The sequence below is a fragment of the Notamacropus eugenii genome, chromosome 4 (genome assembly GCF_028372415.1).
Source record: "Notamacropus eugenii isolate mMacEug1 chromosome 4, mMacEug1.pri_v2, whole genome shotgun sequence".
Taxonomy (NCBI): domain Eukaryota; kingdom Metazoa; phylum Chordata; class Mammalia; order Diprotodontia; family Macropodidae; genus Notamacropus; species Notamacropus eugenii.
In genome coordinates, this window is record NC_092875.1 from 249,480,161 (window position 1) to 249,496,508 (window position 16,348).

Sequence of the window (16,348 nt, forward strand, 5' to 3'; positions counted from 1 at the left end):
ACTTGCACTCTCCCGTAAACACACTATTTTCAGTCTTAACCAATATGTCATACTTTCACACATGGAGCCTGAAATGTTTGATATCTTGTGAGATCTGCCAGGGATAAGGAACATATCATCTTATCCAAGTTGGCTGGGATGAAAAATGTATTAATGAGGAAAATGGGACTGGTATCCAACTTCTTCTCAGAGCTGGCAGAATAGATGTGTTCTATTCGGTGGGCTAAGTTTATCCCTTTATCAGCATAATTAAGATCTTCAATTGACAAAAAAATATATATTTCTTGGACTTTGTTAAAATATGGCCCAAATTCTCAAGATGAGTTTTTTAGTGTGAAAAAGCTGTCCTTACACATTTGGCAAGAGGATATTTTTTCTTCATGGTTTCTTATTCCCTCCTCTTTCCTCACTCTTTAGAGGAGACGACATAGACTTTGACCCAAAGGAGTATCTTGGTTCATAACTATGCTGACAGCAATAAGTGTGTAACACAGACAGACGTGACTTTGTGTTCAAACAATACATTGGGGGAAAGGCAAAAAAAAAAAAAAGGTGCAGGCCTAGCATCCATTTGCTTAAATGAATTTCTTATGCTACTGGATTACACCCATCAGGCCAAGAAACTGTCAACTATTGACATTTTCTTTTCTCCCCATGTTCTGTGCTGAGAGCAGATATATTTGTCATGGGAATAGAGCCAGGGCTTTGGTACAGTACATGCCTATTCCAACTGGGGAAAATCTCCTATTATTTGTAATCTTAGTCAATAGCTCCTTTGTTTTAAGAAAGGAATGTGACACAATTTGGCTTTTGCACACAGACCTAACTTGAAAATAACCTTTGAACTTTTTTTTTTTAGGGTCATTTTGAAAACTGATATCAGTAGTTGTTACCTATATATATGACTTCATTACTGAAAGAGAATGGCTATTGGACCAACACCATAGCTATTTTATTTCTTGGTGCTGTGGTATGTTATTCAGTGCTGAGATGAGACAAGCAGTATTCAACAGTAGTGAATCATGTGTTTTTCCTAGGCACAACCCTAGCTTGAATATTGGTAGATGAGGAGGTTCAAGAGTAACAGAAAAAAAGAGAGGCAAGGGATATTTTTTCCAAGTCCATAACTCCAGTACAATGGATACTAAATACCAAGTTTGTAAAGTAGGACTCTCTGGAAATTATATAACTTTGTCCATGTTAACAAAGCTTTGAGATGCTTAGCCTTATTTGATTTCTGAGGGGAATAAAGCAAGATTAGATAGAGACAGGGCAGATTCCAAGTGATTGTAGCATGTGAATTTTCCTGAGCACCTCAATCAAGAATCAATGAGGTTTCATTGAACATCTACTCAAAGCTATATATAAGGTACTGAGAGAGATGTAAAAAAAAAAAAAAAAAGCCAAAATATGACCTTTGGCCTCAGAGAACTTAAAATTCACCTGGGAAGACCAAATTCAGATACATGAGACTATTTAAGAAAACTGAACTACTGAGCTCTGGGGTTGTACTAATGGTATTAATGGTACGCCTGGATAATGGGTAATTAATGGTACATATGTGTAACAAAAATTCAGAAAATGGAGAAATTAGTATCCAGCAAAGCAATGGTAGAGAATGTTGGACTTGGGCTGAGCCATAAAGAATGAATAAAGTTAAAATGAGTACAGTGAAGGAAGGAAACCACAAGTTTGGAGGAATAACACGACCAAAGACAAAGAGATGGTAATGACCCCACTTGTGAGGGAACAGTGAGTAAATCAATCTAAATGGGTAATATATGCAGATAAGGCTAGATGATTGTGATGGGTCAAGTTTATGGAGGATGATGAAATACAGGCAGAGGAAATTCATCACGGTTTGGTCAGGCAATCCTGCCTCCAATCTCATCTTTCTTCCGTATATCTTGACAAACGTATCTTCCTAGAATGTCAGTTTCATCATGTCACTTCTCTGTTCATGAACCTTCAACTGAGAGGTTTGCAACTTGCATTGTGAGTTGAGGTGAAGGGTTGTCTAGATTAGGGCTGGTGGCAGTGGGAATGAAGAGGTTTTCAAATTAACAAATATTTGGCCAAAAGCTATTTGTAGAAATCCTTATGCCAGATGAACTGGGAAATATAAAGAAGCATAACAAATAGCTTCTGCCCTTGAGGACTTTTTACTGCTTATTAACAGATACACACACATAAACAAATGTATTTGTATATGTACACACACATGAAACCCACCAGCTTATTTCATGTGTATATCTATCTATCTATCTATCTATCTATCTATCTATCTATCTATCTATCTATCTATCTATCCATCCATCCATCCATCCATCCATCCATCCATCCATCCATCCATCCATCCATCTATCTATCTATCTATCTATCTATCTATCTATCTATCTATCTATCTATCTATCTTAGATATATATGCACATACATATGTGTATGCATATACCCAGCATATAAGATCTATTATATAACTGTAAATAAATATATTTATATGTCAGTTCATTTCATATACAGATATGTACACAGACATATGACATTATTCCTTGCTAGGTTTGCTTTCATTTATTTATAGTAAACAAGATTTAAAAAAAATTATTTTTGCATATTGCACTACTTGATGTTAGCAAATATCTTTTAAAAATTTGTATAAAATAAACTAGTAAAATATTTTGCTACTAAATATATTTATATCTGTATGCAGATATAAATATATGTACTTTTTTGTAGATTTATATATGTATCTGCACATACATATGTGTATATATCTGTACACATACACATATATGTTGTGGATCTATATATACACACACATACACACAGTTAATCTTCATTATTCGTGGATTCTATATTTGTGAATTCATCTACTCACTAAAATTTATTTGTTACCCTAAAATCAATGCTCAAGCACTTCTGTGGTCATTTGTGAACATGTGCAGAGCAGGGAAAAATTAGAGTCCCCTGACATGTGCATATTCCCAGCTGAGGTTGAGCAAGGCAAAGCTCTACCTTCTTGTTTCAATTCTAATAATATAAATAAGTGTCCTTTTCCACAGTCTATTTTGTGCCTGTTTTTCACATTTTTGTGCTTTTTGTTAGTGTTTTTGCTGTTTAAAATGGCCCCCAAGTATAGTGCCAAAGTATCATCTAGTGTTCCTAAGCCTAATAATGCTGTGATGTGCCTTATGGAGAAAATACATATATTAGATAAGCTTTGTTCAGGCATGAGTTATAGTGCTGTTGGCCGTGAGTTCAATGCTAATGAATCAACAATGCCATACATCCAGAAAAAGGAGGAGGAAACTCACCAATCTGTACTTAAGGCTGCTCTAGAAAGTGCTAAAGTAAATGTTGTGAGCAGAGATTTGCAGGAACCTAACCCTGTAATTCCCTAGGAGCAATAGTTTGGTATTTGATCACCTGCAGCAACTTTATAACACATACCTACTGCAAGTGCAAGAATCAACTGTATCTGTGTGTGTATATGTGTGTGTGTGCGTGTGTGTGTGTATATATGTGCATGTGTATATATGTCTCTACAAATACATATACATACACACATACATAAGTTATGAGCTGACAAATGTAGTAGTCACTTGGTGGAGGGTGAGCTCAGGACGGGCTGCATTGACCAGAAAAGACTACATTAAGAAATTGGTACTTGAGCTAAACTGTATAAGAATGTATACTAAATTCTCTACCAATATGATGAATCCTAACAATGCAGGGATGAGGGAAGAGTAAACCACCAGGCTATGAAATGAGGGAAGAACTGATCCAGGTTGAAAATGGAAGAGATAAAAGCTCCCCAGCCAATCAACAGAAGGAATTAAATAGCAAGTAGCTGATGTACTTTTAGCCTGGACAAAATTGAGAAACAGTCTTGCACTTGGCCTTGAAAGATAGGCAGAATTTGGAAAGGCAGAAAGAAGCAGGATGGATGTTCTACGCTAGTTCTAGCTATTAAAGAGTTCTTCTGAATGGTTTCCCCATTCCTAAATAGTTTTTGAGTGGAGATTCAATTTCCATCTATTAATGCCTTGCTTTATACTTGATAGGTTCTTCATCAATGGTTGTCAAGTTAAACCATTGAATTGATATTTTAGAGAGAATTCTTGGTCAGACTCAGGTTGGAGTAAAAGCCTCTGAGGTTCTTTTCATTTCTTAGAACCTGTGATTCCATGAGTTTATGGGGATGGTGGGAAGGCTAGAGTAGAAGATTCATGTTATGGAATAAATGGCTTGTATGGTTGAAATGCCAAGCTACTGAATTTGAGATAGTTTTGTAGCCAGTCAGTGGGACTTACTGACTAGAACACTGACATAACAAAAACAGTATTATGTCAAGATTAATCTCATGGTGGTATAAAGGAAACATTGCAGGCCCAAAGCAGAGAAACTTTTTGTTGTTGCATCTGACCCTTTGTGGCTTCTTTGGGGTTTTCTTGGCAAGGGTACTAGTGTACCCTTGGTGCTATTTCCTTCTCTGGCCCATCTTACAGATGAGGAACTAAGGCAAACAGTGACTTGCTCAGAGTCAAACACCTACAAAGTATCTGAGGCTGGATTTGAACTCAGGAAGAGGCATCTTCCTGATGCCAAGCCCAGTGCTCTATGCACTGCACCATTCAGCTGCAGGGAAACCAGTCCGGAGCCTATAACAATAGTCTAGGCAGGAGATGATCAGAATTTGAACATGAGGGGTATAGGGATTTCAGTGGAAACACAAAGGATGAGACGGATGCCAGAGGGAGAATTTATAGAATTTGATGACTGATGGGATATAGTCTAATGGTTTCCAACATTGCAGAGTGGGGAAGAAGAACAAACAAACACTGAGAAAAAGAGACTGGAATGTTGATTGGGACATCACCAGTGACCATTCTCTTAGCAGTTTTAGAAGAATGGTGAGGATAATTATCATATTTTTCATGGTTAGGAAACGAGTGGGTAGTGAGGAAATTAAAGCAGTGGGTTTGAAAAATCTGATGTAAAACAGAAAAAAATAAAACAGTTTACAGGCAACAGAATCAATGTAAGAATTCTTTAGGAGAAGAAGGCCTTTGGCTGTTAAAACTCCTAAGGAAAAAGCCTCTGCAAAGTGACTAAAACTGCTAGATATATGCATTTATAGAGCATGAATCAGATATGCTAAATTATCCTGGGGCCAGCATTACCAAGGGCTTTCTGATGGGAACTGTCCATGACCATGCTTGATTCAGTCCATGGAAATTTGGTACACCAGGCCCACACTCTTGATGATAATGAAGGAGTTGGAAGGAAATGAGAAAGGGAAAAAGGAAAGTGACTTCACCATTGAAGGAAAGAGAGTAACCTTTCCTCTATGACAAGAGAGAGATGAAAGGAAAGAAGAAATATTTTGAGGTGGAGAGGCAGGATGACAAGAGAACTTGGATTTTTTCTGGCTTTGTTTATACAATAGAATTTAAGTTCCTTGAGGGTGGGGATTGCTTTTCACTTGGTCTGTGAATCCTCAGTGCCCTTCACATTGTGTTCATTTAACAAATGTTTTTTTTTGTTTAATTGGAATAAAGTAGATTTATCCAGCTCCATGTTAAGGAGATGATTAGGCAATGTAAATTAATTCAATCAGTATAAAGAGCAAAACCAAATCATGAGTTTTAAGGTGATTCAGGCCTCAAAGAGGATATTTTTACCTGTTATGCAGTTTGTCTGTATTGATTGGATGTACTGACTAATTTCCAAATCTCCCCCTCTGCTTGAAGCTATGTAAATACAGCCTCTGTGTAGCAAGAAATGCTTGTCTACCCATGGGAAATTCTGAAGGGATGGGAAGAAAGTTCCATGTTGCTTTCAAGTAACCCTAGATCCCATGGGGATAGTAAAATGCTGTCCTCATTTTCTATCCCTCATCATGTCTTAAGGCTCCGTGGCCAGCTTGTCTTTGGGACACTCAGAAACCATTGTGGAAGCAGAGAGGTTTTCAAAAGGCAGAAATCTTAGAGTGATAGATTTAGATCAAGTTAGAAGCCATCAACCTTCATTTTGTTGTTGTTGAGTTCGATCAGTCATGTCCGACTCTTCATCACTCCATCTGGGTTTTTCTTGGCAAAAATACTGAAGGAGTGTGCCATTTCCTTCTCTAGCTCTTTTTCTTTTCTTTATTTTTTCTTTCTTTTGTTTGTTTGTTTTTTAGAGGAGGGGAAGACAAGGCAATTGGGGTTAAGTGACTTGCCCAAGGATACACAGCTAGTAATTGTCAAGTGTTTTAGGTTGGATTTGAACTCAGGTCCTCTTGAATCCAGGGCTGGTGCTCTATTCACTGAGCCACCTAGCTGACATTTTTTTCCACAGATGAAGACCTGAGGCAAAGACAGGTTAAGTGACTTGCTCAGGGTCACACAGCTAGTAAGTATCTGAGGCTGGATTTGAACTCAGGTCTTCCTGACTCCAAGGTCCTGCTCTCTATCCATTGTGCCATCCAGCTTCCCTTCATTTTGCAGAAGAAGAAAATGAGGCTCTGAGAGACAGATTAAGTTGACAATATTATACAGCTAGCAATATCTGAGACAGAATCTGAAACCAACTCTATCTCTTTCCCATTCCAGGATTCTATCCACTAGGCCACACTGCCTCAAATCCTTGATAAACTGAAATCTGGCCTATGTGTGGAAATGAAGCATGACCCTATTTAGCCAAACTGCTCATGAATTTTACAGAAGCATCACAGAATACTAGAGGACTGGGGAAGGTGACTAAGTTGTCTTCTGTAGGTAGCAAGGTAGATGGACAATGACTAGCACCCATGTGTACCCTGGAAGAGAAAGCAGCCCCAAGGACTCCCACACTCCCACTCCCGCAGATTGTGTGTATATTGTTTGGGCTGTTTCTCATATACTCCACAGCTGGGAATTCAAGATGCTATACTTAGGCAAAAGTCCATGAAGGAATTAATTGATATGAGCCAGAAGCTGATTGCCATTTGAGTACTCAGTCCTCCACTACTGCCAAGTTTCCCTCTTCACAGAAGGAACTGTGCTCGCCTGCAAACTGGCTCACTCAGGATGTGAGCACAAGATGGAATTCAACCTTTAATGTGCTACAACACCTGCTTGGAAATAAAGGGGCTCTGTGTCTTGTCCTTCCAAGGAGCTGACAGCTGACTTCATTATTGTGGAATCTGGCCGAGATAGCTGTGGCTTCTCCTTATCCTTGGAAGATGGAGGCCCATGAGGGAGATACCAAAGTGGGATTGGGTGGCAGGCAGGTGCCATGCCAGCAGCCCATGCTGGGCTGCTTTACTCTAAATCATCCCTCTCCCTCACATGAGTGGAGTTCTCATTACCTTCCATGCATGTTCCCTCCTTGTCCATGAGATAGATGTAGGAGCTGGCCTTTAGAGCTCAGGGCAAATGGAGAGCCATACATTCTGCAACACTATCCAGCTTTCTGAATTAGTTTTCCTTCTTGGAGATTCAAGAGTACTCTATCCAAATGAGGCTACAGAGAGAAATGAAAATACTCCAGAGACTATCAGGTTAATCACCCATAGAAAACAGGATCCTAAAGGGTGAGGAATTCCTCACCCCACAGATATTTATCATATTTATGAGAGAATCGGCAAGACATGGGGAATAGACAGTGGTGTGATAGAAAGAAGGCTAGACTGGGGGATAGGCAATGCTTGCCCTAAGTCCCTGCCCTGTTACTTACTCTTTAGCCCTGACCATATCCTTCCTCTGCTCTGGGCCTCGATAAAGTCTAAAAATACTTGAATAACCCATTGTACTGAGTTGGAGAGAAAGAACTTTGCAAACCTCAAAGGACTTATAGAAATGTGATAACTATTGTAACCCTAGGACCCTAGGCCACACTAACCCATTTGTTTGGGTCTCAAATTCCTTATCTTTAAAATAAAAGGATGGAAATGAGTGAACTTCAAAGTCCCTTTCAATTTTAACTTTCTAAGAGAAAGGAATAGGAAAAGGTCTGGCTGTGAATGGTCCAAATCAGGAAATCCCCTCTGACAATGAGGTAGACAGACACCTTCTAAACAACGAACTGACTTGTCCAGGGTCCTACAGAATCAGGACTTGAACACAGGCTTTCAGGCTTCAAGGTCACCTTATCTTAACTATTTCAGATTGCTTATTGTAGGATTCTATATAAAAGAGGCAGAATCCTGGAGTCTCCTTTCTGTGATTAGAGATGGATCTGATCTATTCACATGTTGCAATAGCTCTATGTTTAGTCTTGTGACTTTCCCCCACTCCAACTGTTACAAACATAAGGCTATGAGACTTTCTAATCATTCTAACTTCCTGGGGTTTACTTGGCAGTCATATCTCCCTGTTTGTAAAGGATGCTGTCAAAGGTAACTCAAGACCTATCCACCATCACCTGCTTTCCTAGAGAATGCAGAGAGGCTTACATCCTTTTTGTTAAATCCAACCCACTCATTAGTAATCATAAGTTTTAAAGCCTTAAAAAAAATCATGATGGAGTGTGGCTATTCATTTTAAATGCAAAAATCTTGAATAGGCCAGAGATTTTAATTTTTTTAAATATAGCTGAGTATTTTAATTATGAATGCACTTGCAGCATATTCTCAGCATGCTTCATTATTTATGTTGCCAGTGAAAAAGCTTTTTAATTAAATAGCATGCTGACAATCCATTGTGGAATGTATAGATGTAGGTTTCACTAGCTTTAAAAAGCTAAATCTATGTATGCATATATATATGAGACACATTGGTGAAACCACTCAAAGTTATATATACTTTAATCGCTATGAAATCGTTGTTTCCTGAATAGATTTAAAACTGGCTTCAAACTGTAGTTTTGATAGCTAACCAAGTAATATGCCAGTGATATTGCTGGCTATTAATATTTAAATTATTTAACTGACTTGGGGCTGCAATGAATTTATACTTAAGGTCACTGGTATCCCACATTTCATCGTCATATGTCAGGGCTGGTATGGGTCATAAAGGTCACCAAAGTCCAGCTTCCTCATTTTATAGATGAAATCTGAGGGGGAGTGACTTATCCAAGATCATTCACTTAGTAAGTGGCAGGACAGGAATTTGAACCTATGCATGTTCTTTGACTACAAAACTAGTTTTCTTTCTACTCCATATTGATTACCAAGAAAACGGCAGCTCCACCAGTGGCTAAGTGAAATGATACCTTGTGCCTTCATTTCTTCAATCTGAAAGGTGTTATGAGAATTTCTGCATGCTTATCATAAAAGGTTTTGTAATATTCATTGGACGTTAATGGAGAAGCAAAATCATAACAAATCAAATTTAAGACTTGACAGCTTAGGTAGTGCTTTCTCCACCACCAAGTTCAGAGTACAAGTACAAGACTTATTATTCTCATTTTTCAAATAAGGAAACTGAAGTTTGGAGTGATGAATCGACTTCTCTGAAGTTCCATGGCTCCTAAGTGACAGAACTAGAATTTTCAAGCCAAGTGTTCTGATGCTCCATACAGGGCCTGTCAGCAAGGTCGCCTGGTAGAGCACTGGATCAAGATTCAAGAAGACCTGAGTTGAAAACCAGTCTCAGACACTTACCAGCTACGTGGCCCTGGGAAAGTAATTTAACATCAGTCTGCCTCAGTTTCCTTATCTGTAAAATTGTAGTTAACTTCATAAGGTTATTGTAAGAATCAAATGAGATAATATTTGTAAAGCACTTAATGCAGTGGCTGGAACATGGTGGGCATCTGTGATGATAATGCCATAGAATAAATGGGGCCAGAGTCCTCAGAAGAAAGTTGGAGGGGGCAGGGCTAAATGTTTTCTGAATTTTCAAAAGCTATTTTTTAATATTAAGTCTTCTAACTGTTCCTCAGGATCAGCTCAGAAGGAAAAGCAAGCTTGTTCCAACCAATTTGGACTACACATATATCTGAGGATTCAATCCACACCTTGCAATTGTCCTGTATTTCCTTTCAGCTAAATTCTGACCATGGAGCTCCTGTTCACATTCTTAACCATTTTCCCAGAACAGCAACAATGGATGAAAAATTATTCATGAACATACTGTCCCTGTCATCATCCTGGATTTATGGCTGGGTGAACTGATACTAGAAGGTAAAGCCACTTGGACAAGATCACATCGGCAGCCAGCATCAGGCCTAGAACTCCTAACCATCTGACTCCCATTTCTGCGCTTTGTCTATTGTATGAACAGAGCTGCTCCTTAAATACACATGAGCCAAACTGCCTCTCAAATTGCAGCGATCTACTTTGAGTTCAGATTTGCACAGCATGACATGAATTGGGCTGCAAATTATGCAGAAAACAGCCATCTCATCCATCTGTGATGTCAGAATTTTCAAGTACAATGTGACCTGTTAGGATCTCGATGAGCTGAAGTATATTGGGTCTGATTCTTATCCTATGTAACATGATGGAAATGCTCCCAGCTGAATTTGGCCCCATGTGAGAAGGTTAAAAATGATTGAGGTTACAATGTACAGCAGCAGAACAGTGCCTAAGATAGTCTCTCAAGAGCAGGTTTCCTATCCAAGGGTGCAACCAATTAGGTTTTTAATGGTAGAGTAACTGGGGGGAAAAGAAAACACAGATACACTCATACATAATGGTAAACTGAATTTATTTCCTCTTGGAAAACAATTCCAGTAATCTCCAGGTTCAGACCGCAGAGTAAACATTAATAACAGTAACATACAGGTTAGTTCAACTGATTCAAGAATTTGGCTGTGTGAAATCATTAAGGAAAATTTTGAACACTCAAAGCTTCAAATGGTTTCCAGGAAAAAAAAAAGTTTCTTTGACAATCTACATAACAACTATTGCATATATGATAATGCTATCTGTCATATCGCAAGGCTTACAAATATATATATATATATGGGCCTTATTCAGTTGTGGGTTTCTGCTCTGTGAGAAAGTCTCTTCACGGTTTGCAAGAATCTTCGGCAATAAAAAATAGTCTTGGGTTCAATGGTTGAAATACCAAAAAGAGAGAGAGATTCCAGACTTAAGTAGACAGAAAAGGAAGCGAAGTCCAAACATAGCTGCGATGTAGAAACTCAGTTGTTTTGGATTCCTCTTTCTTGAAAGCGACACTTTCACTTAAGCCTTCTTGCTCGCAGTTTTTGTTTTTTCAAATCTTGCTTGAATAGGGCCCAAGTCCACTCGTCTTTATAAGACCATTTTAGTATCAGACAACATAGTACATGTGCAACACTTTATATACAAGTCTATCCGGTACTCAAAAGTTCAAACACATGAACATCCAACAGTTTTGATAATACAAGTCTTATGGTACAATACAAGGTTTCTGAATAATATACATTAACAATGAAGGTTTCGTGCAAAGAGTAAAACATGTTCCCTTTTTGTGCCACAAAAGAAATTGTCCTCAGGAGACAGGCCTTGCACTAACTGCTGTGTTGGGTCATTGTATGGTTCTGGAAAAAAAAAGAGAGAAAGAGAGAGAAAATTAGAGAGAAAAAAATTATATGTTATTTTGCTTTGATCTAAGAAAAGTCTGTTCTGTAATAATAATTGATAATGATAACAGTAACAGCCAGCATTTATATGGTGCCTACTATGTGCCGGGCTTTACAATTATAATTTCATTTGAACCTCACAACATCCCTGGGAGGGACAGGCTATAATATTATCACTCCCATTTTATAGAAGAGGAAACTGAGGCAATCAGAGGTTAAGTGATTTGTCCGGGGTCACACTGTGGGAAAGTATATGAATCCATATTTGAGCTCAGGTTTTTCTGGCTCCAAGACCAGTGGACTACCTCACTGACCCACTTTATAAATAAATTTTGGATTCATTATGTTTCCTTCTTTACCTGTGATTTCACAAATGTAGGGAGCTGGGTTTGGAGGGAGAAAGGGAACAGATTAGAACTCCTAGTAATACAAAAGGCCCTGCTCTACTATTTTGAATTGGAGAGTTTTCTGTGGGATTTGAGAGATGAAGTACTTTGCCCAGGGTCATCCAGTTAAGTTAGTATATGCCTGAGGAGGTTCTGGAGCACAGGTCCTCCAGACTTCAAGGCTGGCTGGCATTCCCTTTAGCCACTACAGCACGCTATAGCAATCAACCTCTCACCTTGTGTATAGTAGATACTTTCAAAAGGTAGATGATTTGTCCAGGCACTAGGAACTATATTCATTTTGTGCAAATGGGAAACTGACCATTGTGTTCCTGAATTGTGTCTATTTCAATTCATTTATTAATTTTTTTAATTCGCTTGATGTAGAGGCAGTTTGATACTGTAAAAGAACACTGGCTTTGGAGTCAAAGCAACTGGGTTCAAATCTCATCTCTGCAATTTATTTAAATCACTTCATTTCCATGGGACTCTGTTTCTTCATCTATCAAATGAAAAGATTGGGTTAAATGACCTTTGAAGTACCTTCCAGCTCCACGTTCTACATGTTATTGATCAAGTCAATTGTTAAATTGCGTCTGATGCTTCATGGTTTTCTTGGCAAAGATACTAGCTACCATTTCCTTTCGATTAAGGTAAACTGACGTTAAATGACTTGCCAAGGCTAATAATCTTCTAACAGCTAATAAGAATCTGAGGCCAGATTTGAACTCCAGTCTTCCTGACTCCAGCCACCTAGCTGCCTCCTATGTCACAAATACATGAACCGTGTTATTTAAGGGTATCCTGAATATGCTATGCAATCTAAATGCCCACCACCTATTTTTGTTTTAAATCACAGCTCAAGGACCACCTCCTTTAGGAAACCTTTGCTATCTTTCCTCCTTACCCCCCAATTTCTTGTCCGTCCTATGAACCCCATCTGAAATGACCCCTCTTTCCCCTTAAAACCTGTTTGTAGTTGTGTGTATATGTACAGGGAAACAGAAACACGTTATAATAGAAAGAACAGTGGCACTAGAATCTGAAACCAGAGACTGGCTGTGTGACATTAAAAAAAGGAATTTACCCTCTAAGGGCCTTGGCTTCTCTTGTTTGTCAAACAGAGAAAACAATTCTTGGACTATCTGCCGCACAAAACTATCGTCAGGAAATTGCTCTTTTTTGTGGGAACCGTTATCAAACACGACGTAGAATGATTTCTGTTGATTATATGCTTTGCTCTGCTAGAGTGAAGTATCTGTATTTGGCAATCAACAGTCATTTATTAAGCTCTTACGGCATCTGCCATGCGCCGTGCTAAGCACTAGGGGTACAAGAACACTGTCCCTGCGCTCAAGGAGCTCATGTCTAACGGGGGAAACAACATGGAAAAAAAGAGATACACAGGATACATTGGGAGGTAATCTGAGAGAAGATACTAACAGGTAGGTAAGAAGGGGCCAGGCGGTGAAGAGATTTGATTGCCAGGCAGAGGACTTTGATCCTGGGAGTGATAGGGAGCCACTGGAGTTTACCGAGTAGGCGTTGACATGGGTAGATCTGTGCTTTGGAAAACTCCCTTTGGCAGCTGAGTGGACCAAGAATGTAAGAGAGAAAGCTTACTTACAGCTAGGGCCACGTGCGTTCTAAAGATTTGCTCCTATGAGCTAAACTCAGTACTAGGCACACTTTGCTGTTGCTGTTGCCTCATTGCAGTCATTTCTGACTTTTCAAGACCACATTTATTGTTTTCTAGGAAAAGATACTGGAATGGTTTGTCATTTCCTTCTGCAGCTCATTTTACAGATGAGGAAACTGAGGCAAACAGAGTGAAGTGACTTGTCCAGGGTCACACAGCTAGTAAGTGTCAGAGACTGAGTTTAAACTCAGGTCTTCCAGACTCTAGGTCTAGTGCTCTATCCACTGCACCACCTAGCTATCCTTAGTAGCAATTTAATAAATATTGACTGATTATGTGATCTGACTGAATGGAAAGGGTGGGGAAGGAAAGGAATTACTAGCCTCTCGGTTACCAGGGAGAGGTGCTTAACTGATAAAATATTGCTCTGGGCCCTGCATTTTGTAGTTCTTAAGAAGAACCTGCTCTCATGCATGTTTGCAGTGGAGTGGGGTGGGGTTGAGGGGAAAGGTGATAGAGCAAATCATAAAGAACTCAATGGCTCATTTTCCCCAGAAGTTGTACTGAATACTGCTGTGAAGGAACCTCAGTTCCATTTAATAAGCCAAATGTGGGCTTTGGCCCATTGCAGCAACTGGGCCTCTCCTGGTTGGAGTTTAGTGTCAGATCCATCAAGGCTAGCAGTGAGCACACTTTCATAAATTATTCTTTTCTGCCTGCTTGGGGAGTGGTTCGATTCAATTAAACATTTCTTAAGTGCCGGCAATAGGTAAAGCATTGTGTATTTTAAAACAAATCAAATCCCTGGGTTTAAGGGGCTTACATTCTACTGAGGCCTTCCAGTTCATTGATAAGTAGGGAATGATAAGGGTAAAGCAGAGAGAAAAGAAAGAACTCTAGAAGGTCAATGAAGAGATGCTCCTCTACTCTGGAGGATTTATACAGAGAATCTTCTGGAGTCTGATGGAGACAGTTAAGCTAAAAGTTCTATTATTCTCATAACACAATGATCTGGAGATAGGGACCAAGGTTTGGAAATCAAGATGAGTTATTGGGCGTTCAATTAGATATAGAGAAACACAGAACAAAAAAATCTACCTTGTCACAGTTGCTGTGCTATGGGAATATGTGATTTTTAAGCTACTACATACATATGATCATGGGGCCAAGAACAAAAAATGATTATTTGATACTACTGTAGATGAGGAAATGTGGGCCAGAGAGATTGCTCAAGATCACACAGGTAGTAACTGATTCGAAATTGAATTTGAAATTCAAGTTGAATTGAATTGAAATCAAGTTCTCCAACTCCATATGTAGTTCTCTTTCTCCAATACTACACTGCCTCCTAGATGTCCATGAATGCCCCTTGATCAATGAATGGTGCTTCAAAGAGAATACTGAAGGTCTTTCTTTCAAAATCTAGTTCACTTCTTGACTTTATTGCTTCTGTCAGTGACATCATTCACCATCTTACCCATGTTGAAAATTCTGGTGTTACTATTTTATCTGTCTACTTTCCTCATCACTTCCCTCTATTATCTCTTTTGGTTCTGTTATCTGTTCTCTAAGGCCACCACTGATAGATAGCCTGTAGCTTGGTTCAGTCACTCACTATCATCTGCTACTATTTTAATTACCTCCTTACAGGTCTTATTGTCTCTACACTTTCTTCCTTCCAATTCATCCTTTAGATCACTGTGAGATTCCTTATGCATGGCTCCCTATTGCCTACTAGGTAAAGTTGAAATTTCTTGACCTTACAATCAAGGTTCTTCATAATTGAGAGTCACTCTTCCTTTCCAACCTTATGTTGGACTATGCTCATCAATGTGCAATAAGATCGAGGTAAACTGGACTACTCATGGCTTGTGCCCCATACAATATTCTTCTTCTCTGGGCCTTCACTTACACTGCTCCCTGTGCCAAAATGTGCTTCTTTCTCTCCCCATCTCTACTATAATAGTATCAACTATTTGAGGTCTTATGTACTTATGTATAATTTCATAGTGCAGTTATTTATTTCTGTGATCTATCCCAAACTAGGTTGTAAGCTCCTTGAAAGAATCCCTCTATCCCCTATAGCAGCTGGCATGATGTTTTGCACATAGCAGGTATTTAAGAAATATTTGCTAAAAGCAAACCATTCTTCCTACTCATATGTAAAAACAAACAAACAAATAAAAAAGCAACAAGGTTACCCAAGGGCCATTTAATCCTTAAATACTTAATCATTATCCCTCTAAAACCGATGAATTCTTGAGAATTCACTCTTGTGAAACAATCAGACTTTTAATCATATTTTACTTGGGCAGTTCTGAAAATTGGGCTGTACTTCAAAATACAGACATAAATTTTTTAATATTTTTTTCCTCTAGTAGACAATAAGCTCCTTGATGGCAGAATATATTTTGTTATTGCATTTGTAACTTCAGTAGGCAGCACGGCTCCTGGAACACACTAGGCACTAAATAAATTCCTGTTAGATGGAATGAAACTGAATTGAGTCCTTCAGGGAGTGAAGCTTGGTAAATTGGAAAGAGGACTAGATTTGGAATTAGGAGATTTGGCTTTAAATCCCAGCCCTGTCCCTTACTAACATGTGGCTAAGACACTCATTTTTGTTATACATAAAATTTATCAGTTGAAACAGAATGGTCTAAGATACCCTCCAACTCTAAAGCTATAATCTTATGATCCCATTGAGGGAATTTAAGATTAAAAAAAAAATACATAGAAAATCAGTGTGAAAGAATTGGGACGCCACACCTAGAGTAATGGGGGAGGCTAGGTAGTGCAGTGGTAGAGTGCCAGGCCTAGAGACAGGAAGACTCATTTTTCAAGTTCA

General features: G+C 38.8%; 1 protein-coding gene across 3 annotated transcripts in view; it reads right to left on the reverse strand.

The window, feature by feature from the left end:
- Positions 1-10,596: 10,596 nt before the first annotated feature.
- ZNF521 (zinc finger protein 521) overlaps positions 10,597-16,348 on the reverse strand; it is a 345,563-nt gene continuing 339,811 nt past the window's right edge. For all 3 annotated transcript variants that reach the window (XM_072604439.1, XM_072604438.1, XM_072604436.1), the window contains one exon: positions 10,597-11,433. In XM_072604439.1, the coding sequence (XP_072460540.1) occupies positions 11,404-11,433 (30 nt within the window). In that variant the 3' untranslated portion in view covers positions 10,597-11,403. The remainder of the gene's footprint in view (positions 11,434-16,348) is intronic.